An 8,900-nucleotide genomic window follows, 5' to 3' on the forward strand; every position below is an offset into this window, starting at 1 on the left:
GGCAAACCCAACATTTGACCAAAGACAATGATTCGGAGCTGATGCATATAGGGCCAAACTCGCGACGCTGAATACTCCCTAAGGTATTCGGTCTTTGTGGTATAAACCGGGCCTAAATAGTGGCCTTTGTAAGAAGCCCCGTGTGTCCAGGTACGTGCATTGTTCTGGCGTGGCCACATGCCAAGACGTCAGCATCCTTCTCAATGATGGATATGTATCAACAAGAGACAATAAAAAATGTTTACGCAGGGTCTTAATCTAAAAAGACTCCTTGGAGCGGGTCCCTGCTGCACGTCTGCGCCTGTGTCTCCGTTGTGCCGTATCCTGGACGGGTGTAGCACGATGATCGTCTGTAAAAGAGAGGAAGTTAAGTGAAAAAGTTGTCGTGCAAAAGGATAATTTTTTAAAGAAACCATGTATAATTCAAGATGATAAGAAATTGCCACTTGTCTGCGCGCATTGAGCCCCTTGTATTGACAAATACGGGTGTGACCACTTATTTCCGTATAAATAGCGGCGCCGGACTTGATTAGTTGTATTTGTGGTCTTGACGACCTATTGGATGCTTTCGTTTGTCCGGGCGCCTTTAATGTGCGGCGGCCAAGGCAGCCTCACTCTCTTCGGCGCGCAGAGATCGCTTGATATTTCCGTGCACTGTAATGATGCCACGTGGACCGGGCATCTTGAGTGTGAGGGAGGCGTAGTGTGGTATTGCATTAAAGCGAGCGAAAGCTTCGCGTCCGAGCAGTGCTTGATAGCCACTTTGAAATGGAGCGATGTGGAAAGTTAAGTGCTCGCGACGGAAGTTATCGGGGGAGCCGAATGTAACTTGTAGTAGAAGGGAGCCCGTACAACGAGCCCCTGGGCCTGGCGTTACTCCTTTAAAGGTAGTATTGCTATGGCGAATTTGTGTTGGGTCTAGCCCCATCCCGCGGATTGTATCCTGATATATTAGATTTAGGCTACTGCCGCCGTCCATCAAGACCCTTGTGAAGTGATATCTGCCAATTACTAGGTCTAATACCAGGGCAGCCCATCCTGCGTGTCGGATACTTGCTGAGTAATCGCGATGGTCGAAAGTGATCGGTTGAGATGACCAGTGGCAGGACTTCGTAGTGATAGGCACTTGGGTATACTTTCCTGGGAGTGCTGCATTGTTTTTTCCCTTGATTACGTGTAACACGTTTACTGTTTTGACTTCTGGTGGAAATTGCTTTTGTTCCCCCGTGTCTTGCTTGGGGGGCTCGTCCTCGTCTTCACTTGGTGTATCCTCCCCCTTGTGTACGGCGTTGAGCTTGCCGGACTACTTGAAGACCCAACGTTCACTGTGGGTATGATTAGCAGGTTTACCAGGGGTACTATGAATCTGACATACTTGGTCCAGAATTTTATTGAGGCTGGACAATTTGTCTCTGGTGCCTTTAGGGGGCGGCTTTTGGCCTGACTGAGAGCTTTTGAATCCGGCATTTACTGTCGTGCCCTTCATGCTATCTTCTTTATTCCGGCGTTTGTTATTGCTGTTGCGCCGTGATTTCCCGTTTCCATCTCTAACTTCAGATGTACTGGGGTCGCTGGTGCTGCATCTGGCTAGCCAGCTGTCCTCCCCCGCGCAAAAGCGGGTCATGAGGTTTGTTAATGCGGCCATCGTTCTCGGCTTATTTTGGCCGAGGTGTCTGGCGAGCCATTTGTCACGGACGCTATGCTTGAAAGCTACTAAGGCTTCGGCGTCCGGACAGTCGACAATCTGGTTCTTTTATGTAAGAAACCTGTTCCAAATCTTTCGGGCTGACTCTCCGGGCTGTTGAGTTATATGACTCAAATCGTCCGCATCCGGAGGTCGGACATAAGTCCCTTGAAAATTTGCCCGAAAGGCATCTTCGAGCTCTTCCCAACTTCCAATGGAGCTTTCGGGGAGGCCTTTGAGCCAGTGACGAGCTGGCCCTTTGAGCTTAAGGGGTAGGTACTTGATTGCATGGAGATCATCTCCTCGAGCCATATGGATATGAAGGATGTAGTCCTCAATCCAGACCCCAGCTTAAATCCCTCTGGAAATTCGTGGTCCAGCACCTCATCGGTGAAACATAGGGGGTGTGCGGGACCCATGTAGCTGGGTGTACTGCGTTGTTCGGATGTTTGTTGTGTTGCATTGTATGCTGGGGCGCGCTTGCGTGGTCCATAGATGGATCTTGTTACACCGTCCTTTGGGTGCGAGCCCTCGCATTGGTTGCATGTTGTATGGTGAGCGGCGTTGTATGCCACTCTGTATTAGTAGAGGGGTCGTCCATCCGACCAGGTGGCTGCTTCGATATTTGGTTGTGGGGGTTCTGAGGCCTCCTCATCGAATTCGGGTAGCAGCTTCTGCTTTGGGTAGCTCTTGGAGGGGCGATTGTCGCCGTACCTTGCTGCAGTGCTGAGTATTTTACTCCATCTGAATTGGAGTGTGTCTTGCGCGGCCTTGAGCCTTTGCTTCTGCTTTTTCAGGCTCCTCGCGGTGGCAACAAGCCTTTTACGAGCAGTCTGCTGCTCCGGGTGTCTGTCCGGCGTTATGTCGTCCGGACCATTATCCTTGATAGGATTTGTTTGTTCGGTTTGATTATCTGGATTGCCATTGTCCGGCAGCGGTTTGCCCTGCTCCAGCGCTGGGTCTGTGTGATCGCTATTTCTGTCGAGGCGGGATTTGGGGCGGCGCTTGCGTCGCCGCTTTGACTGCTTTTCGAGGGAGCAAGCCTTCGGTGCGTCCTTCCACTCCTCATCGTCATCTTTTGGTGTGTCCACCATGTATACGTCATATGACGAGGTGGCGTTTCAGGTCCCAATAGGTGCTGATTCTTCATCGTCTCCTTCATCGGCGTCCATACCGTCGATGTCTTCGGAGTCGAAGTCGAGCATGTCGGTTAAATCGTCGACAGTGGCTACAAAGTGGGTGGTGGGTGGGCTTTGAATTTCTTCATCATCCGCATCCCAATCTCGCTGACCGTAGTCCGGCCAGGGCTCTCCTGATAAAGAGAGAGACTTTAGTGATTTTATAATATCGCCAAAGGGCGAGTGCTGAAAGATGTCCGCGGCAGTAAACTCCATGATCGGCGCCCAATCGGATTCGATTGGCAGAGGCGTGAATGGTTCGGAGTCCGGAGAGGAGTCCGACTCCTTGGAATCATGAGTCTCGCGGAGTGCGGGGCTGGTGTTCCGCTCAATCGCCGTTGGGATCGCAGCCCCCGAGGCGGCGTCCAACCACCCATCCTCGATCGGCGCGGTTGGCTCCGAATTAAGAGTCGAAGCCGATGCGGGTGCGGCCTCCAGGGCACTGTTCGGCGGCAGAGCTAGATCATGCTCGTCGTGACAGTGCGGCGCGCTCGGCAGTGGCTCGAATCCGTCGAAGATCAAGTCCCCGCGGATGTCAGCCGTGTAGTTTAAACTTCCAAATCTGACCTGACGGCCAGGGGCGTAGCTTTCGATCTGCTCCAGATGGCCAAGTGAATTGGCCCGCAGTGCGAAGCCGCCGAGGACGAAGATCTGTCCGGGGAGGAAGGTCTCACCCTAGACTGCATCGTTATTGGTGATCGTAGGAGCCATCTAGCCTGACGGCGACGACACAGAGGAACTCTCAATGAAAGCACCAATGTCGGTGTCAAAACCGGTGGATCTCGGGTAGGGGGTCCCGAACTGTGCGTCTAGGCCGGATGGTAACAGGAGGCAAGGGACACGAAGTTTTACCCAGGTTCAGGCCCTCTCGATGGAGGTAAAACCCTACGTCCTGCTTGATTAATATTGATGATATGGGTAGTACAAGAGTAGATCTACCACGAGATCGAGGAGGATAAACCCTAGAAGCTAGCCTATGGTATGATTGTTGATGTGTATGTTGTCCTACGGACTAAAACCCTCCGGTTTATATAGACACCGGAGAGGGTTAGGGTTACACAAAGTCGGTTACAATGGTAGGAGATCTTCATATCCGTATCGCCAAGCTTGCCTTCCACGCCAAGGAAAGTCCCTTTCGGACACGGGACGGAGTCTTCAATCTTGTATCTTCATAGTCCAGGAGTCCGGCTGAAGGTATAGTCCGGCTATCCGAACACCCCCTAATCCAGGACTCCCTCAAGGCGGATCGTCGTTTCGATGGTTGGGCGTCTCGACGCGACAGCCAGCTTCTTGCTGCTCAGCAGACACGTCAAGGAGCTGCTGGACGCGCTCCGTCATGTAGCGACGCTCGTCGCCCTCGAGCTTGTCTAGTTCGTCTACTGCCGCCTGGGCTGCTCGTATGTTCTCTGCGGGCGTGGCGTAGACGGGGCGATCTGCCCCGAACATGCTGGCAATGGTCGCGCCACGCTGCCGGATCAGGCCAATGCGGCTAGGCCCACCAGGAGCCGGCGTGCCGCCGACGGCGCGGTCCATCTCACGCTAGTAGGCATCCGAAAGGCATCTCATGCTGGCCAGCCTGTTGGCGCTTTCGACGAGCTGGACGCGGCGTGCTTCCAGTGTCTCGGCGTCGGTGTCTTCTGGGATGGGCGCAGTCAGGTCTTGCATCGCCGCCTCGAGCGAGTCTCGAGCGCCTCCGCTAGAATGCTCGCCATGGCTGATGACGAGCACCTCCATGATGGTGCTGCCCCTGCTGTCCGCGCGAGGAAGCGGTTTGTCTTAGACCACCACGTTGGTGGGGAACGCGTCAAGCGACGCCGTGTGGGAGTCGACAAGCATCCAGTCGGTGGAGCCAACCGACTCCAAGTCCACAGCTGGCTCGCTGGCGACGTGGAGCTGATCGAGGAGGCTGACGAGGCGGCTCTCGGGGCCTTCTGTGCCCGCATCAGACGCGAACTCGTCGGAGAGGAGAATCTCGCCAACAAGATCGGCGAGGGAGCTCGCCGCGCAAGAGAACTCTGCGCAGTGCAGCGCGTCGGCGCAGACACCGTCTGGCATGCCGGGCTGGCTGCGCTCGCCAGGAAGGAACAAGGTTCCCGTCCAGAACAGGTCTCCGGGAGACGGTGCACCTCGCCCTACGGTGGGCGTCAAATGTGAGGGGTTGGGTGCGACATATGCCAAAGGATGGCTTATCATGGTGGGAGCGAGTAGAACGTCGCCGGTGCCTGGAAGCAAGATGAGGCATAGACACGAACGCCGACGCACTTTACCCAGGTTCGGGGCTCTCCTAGGAGATAACACCCCTAATCCTGCTCTGCGGGGTCTCCGCATGATCACTAAGGCACTAGTGAGTACAGTGGTGCTCCTCGAGCTATATGCTAGAGGTAGGAGAAAGCAAGGCTAGCTCTCCCCTCTCTCTCTATGTGTGAGTCTAGTTCTAACAGGTCGGGAACCCTTTCCATGGGTGCCCTGGGGGTTTATATAGACCTACCCCCAGGGGTACAATGGTAATCTGGCCGGGAGTAGGACCCAGCTGTTAGTGTCTCTGGTCGCCGGCTTCTCCGCCGGCTGCTGGGGCCCGCCGCCTGGTGGGCCCCACCGACTGGTTCGGTGCGGAGCCGACAGGCCGCCTCCGCCGCTTGCGGGTCTGGTCGGCGGCTAACTACTGTGGCCGCAATGCTAATGACGCATGCTTGGTCAGGGGAGCGCGGCTACAGTCCCGCCGCCTGGTGGGAGATCTCTATAGCCACACCGCGTCTTATCTGGTTAATGGTGCACAGACCCCAAGGGAGGAGTGGGCCGCCTGCTAGAGGCCGGCCTCCCTCGGGTCTGACTGGTCGGGCTTTCGCCGTCTTTCGGGCTCTCACTGCCTGGTAGGGCCCGCCGCCTGCAGGCCGTACCAACAGGCCATCGTGGGAACAGGGCTCCGCCTGTCAAGAGTGACGTCAAGAGCAGAGTGGCAACAGTGCCGCGTCGTGCGAAGATCTCCGTCGGTACGGGGCACTGTGGCCGCGCCTTGCCCTGGATATGGGGGTGATGGGCTACACTGTAGCCACATTCTGTCTTGTCTTCTTAATGAGGGAGCAGACTTTGAGGGCGCCGTGAGCCGCCTGCTAGGATCCGGCCTCTCTGGAGGCCGCCTGCTTGGAGTCGGCCCGTCTTGGTGCCGTCTTCTGGAGCTTGGCCGTCTTCTGGCAGCGGGCCACTTGAGCCAGCTGGCTACCAGAAGGCGGCGCTTCATTCTGGATGTTTGTGGGGCGCAGTCGGCCCAATGTCTTGAAAGGCTCAGGGACTCGAGTTAGGCTATCTGTGGCCCATTACTCCGACATAAAACGTCGGCGGCTCATTCTTGCGACAATAGTGATAGTTTGATGGTCCCGAAATCTCGAGGTAATTTGTTTTTACTTTTTTGAGATGAAGGATAGTCTGACCTTCTCCTTCCATTGGCATGGGGATTGTATATACTCCCTCTGTTCTCAAATATAAGTATTTCTAGAGATTGCAACAAGTGACTACATACGAAGCAAAATGAGTGAATCTATATTCTAAAATATGTCTACATACATTCATTGTAGTCCATTTGAAATGTCTAAAAAGACTTATATTTAGGAACGGGGTATATGGTAAGGAAGCAGTGCAATGGAGGGAAAAGAATAGGTAGTCCTACGGCTAGTACCCCCGAACTTTTTCCTTTTCTGATTCCCTATACTAAACAAAAGAAAGGAAAACCTTTTCCGTGGCTGCGATTCCTAATAAATACACGAGGCGCAGCCGCGCAGGGGGATTCGTATCTCGTCAGAGCTGACAACCGCTAGGTTTCGCCAGTTTCGCCATGGATTCAGGGAAGAAGCCACCTGTCCAGGAGGAGGCCGGGAGGAAGAAGAGAAAGAGATCGGAGGAGGACGGATCGGAGGAGGAGCTCTCCCAGGATCTCGTACTGGAGCTGTTCGCTCGTCTCCCCTCGCGAGACATCTTCCGCTACGCAAGCGCATCCAAGAACCTGATGGCCGCTGTATCGGGTTCCTCCTTTTGGATCAAATCTCGCCAACCACAGGCGAGCGACGTGCACATGGCCTACTGCATCGATCCCATCATCATGGGGGATCGTCAGAATTTCACCTTCCGTGACGAGACTCCATCCTCTAGTTTCTGCCATGGGCTCAGCGCCAAGTTCGGTTACAGCTACTTTGGAACTGCCAATGGATTGATCGCTCTCCAGGTTTCAAATCTCGTCACCAAAAGGTTTAGCGGCTGCGTCATCTTCAACCCTGCTTTAAAGATTGATGTGATGCTAGTCTTTATGGAATTCGATTCCAGGCACAGGTTCTGTGGGTTCGGCTATTGCAAATCTGCCAAGAACTTCAAGATCTTGATGCTGCAGAACGGGTCTATAATGGTCAAGAGCCTCGGCGGTCACCCAAGCACCCAGCCACGGAGCATCCTTCCCTCCGACAATATCGCAGAGCTTGATCCTTCTATTTGCCTAGACAACCTGGTCTACATGTTGGAGGCTGGCGGGCACGACAACCGGATCCGGCGGTTGATAGTTTTCAACCTCCAGGAGGAGACGAGCATCAAGGTGGACCTCCCCCATGAGGCTCTCCACTCGGGGCTCATGCAGCTGTCGGGTTCCATCTGTGTCGCGTCGCGGGCCGACACCAACACCGATGTTGTACTGTGGCAGCTGAAGCTTGATCAAGGATGGGAGAAGATCTCTGTCGTTGCTGCTCCCTGCCAGGGAAGGGTCTTCGGGGCATGGAGGTCACATCCCACCAAGCTGATGATATGGTTCGAGGGACGGGGAGCTGCGCTTTATCAGAATGCCAGGAGCAGCGGCGAGGGCGACCCACTGGCATGGGAGCTGACATACGAGGACCACAGGAGGGTAATGGGAGAAGACCTTGGAGCAGTTCTTGGCACCTGGCAGAAGAAAGCCGGGCTAGTTTTCTGCTGGGGATACGAGCCCACATTGATATCCCCACTGGAGTTCTTCAAGAGCACCCGGGACGACCACCAGGAGCTTGTGTACTTCGTCATTGGTGGTCGAGCCATTGCTCCCCGGCTGGAGTTTCTTCGACGCTTAGCAGAGGCGCTAAGTGGATGAGTCGCCTGTTGTCCTGGGCTGCACTCTGATTGAGACACAGGAGATGTGTTAGACTGAAGTTTTGTTAGACAAACAATGTGATACTTGTGTGTACTACAACTATACCCAGATTCTTGTTTGGATTAGAGTTAGACACTGTTTTCGGATTCATCGAGAAACTATTCGATAGTTTTCCTGTGTTACTATTACACCGGTGATTGTTTTTGTTCCTGCTTGTCACTGGAAATGAAATAATTAGCTGTATATATGCATGCCAAATTCTTGTCCTGGACTAAAGGGAAACAAGCATAATCATGTCTAGCAAAATGAGCTGAATAAACTGGCATCATGCTCCAACATGAACACAAATGAGGAAGATGCAAAAAGAACATAGCTGTATACCTCTTTCTTTAGTTTGTTCGAAGGCAAGCAATCCTTGGCCAGTGACAGGGTGTGCCTCTCTAAGGCACTGACTTCAGTTTGCAATGCTCCTAGCACCGTGGAGTCACCATTCAGGTTAACAACCTTCAGTTTTCTGTTCTCTATCCCACAGCTTGCCCTTCTTCTCCTTTTCTTTTTTTTGTCAATTTGAGATTGCTTTTACAATGCTTGCCGTGTGGTTGCCCTTCTTCTCCTTGAAGAGAGCTGCGTTGGCAGTGGCAATTTGCATGTTGCCCAGCAATTTCAAGATCTCTGCATCGCAAGACCTTTGTTGCTCCTAAGCAGTCACACTTCACTTGGAAGATGAATTGATCTTGCCCGGTAGCAACAGCTCTGAGATGCAAAGAGTCAGGGTCGACGTGGTCAATGCTCAATAGATCAGTACTAAGTGCTGACAATTCAGTACTAATTGTTGAAAAATTTGGCACTCAATAGATCAGTCATCAGTCATCAGAGAGCATAGGAACAAACAGAGGAGAGGACAGGGGAGACCGCGTGCAGGTGCAGGCGCGTCCGG

General features: G+C 53.5%; 1 protein-coding gene across 1 annotated transcript; it reads left to right on the plus strand.

Annotated features, from left to right (window-relative positions):
- The first annotated feature begins 6,691 nt into the window (after nucleotides 1-6,691).
- On the plus strand, nucleotides 6,692-7,985 carry LOC125507868 (putative F-box protein At1g26515). The gene has a single exon (XM_087525505.1). The coding sequence runs from the start codon at nucleotides 6,692-6,694 to the stop codon at nucleotides 7,961-7,963; it is 1,272 nt and encodes a 423-aa protein (XP_087381631.1). The 3' UTR covers nucleotides 7,964-7,985.
- Nucleotides 7,986-8,900: the final 915 nt, after the last annotated feature.

This window comes from Triticum urartu, chromosome 5A (genome assembly GCF_056163025.1).
Source record: "Triticum urartu cultivar PI428250 chromosome 5A, HENAU_Tu73, whole genome shotgun sequence".
Lineage (NCBI taxonomy): Eukaryota > Viridiplantae > Streptophyta > Magnoliopsida > Poales > Poaceae > Triticum > Triticum urartu.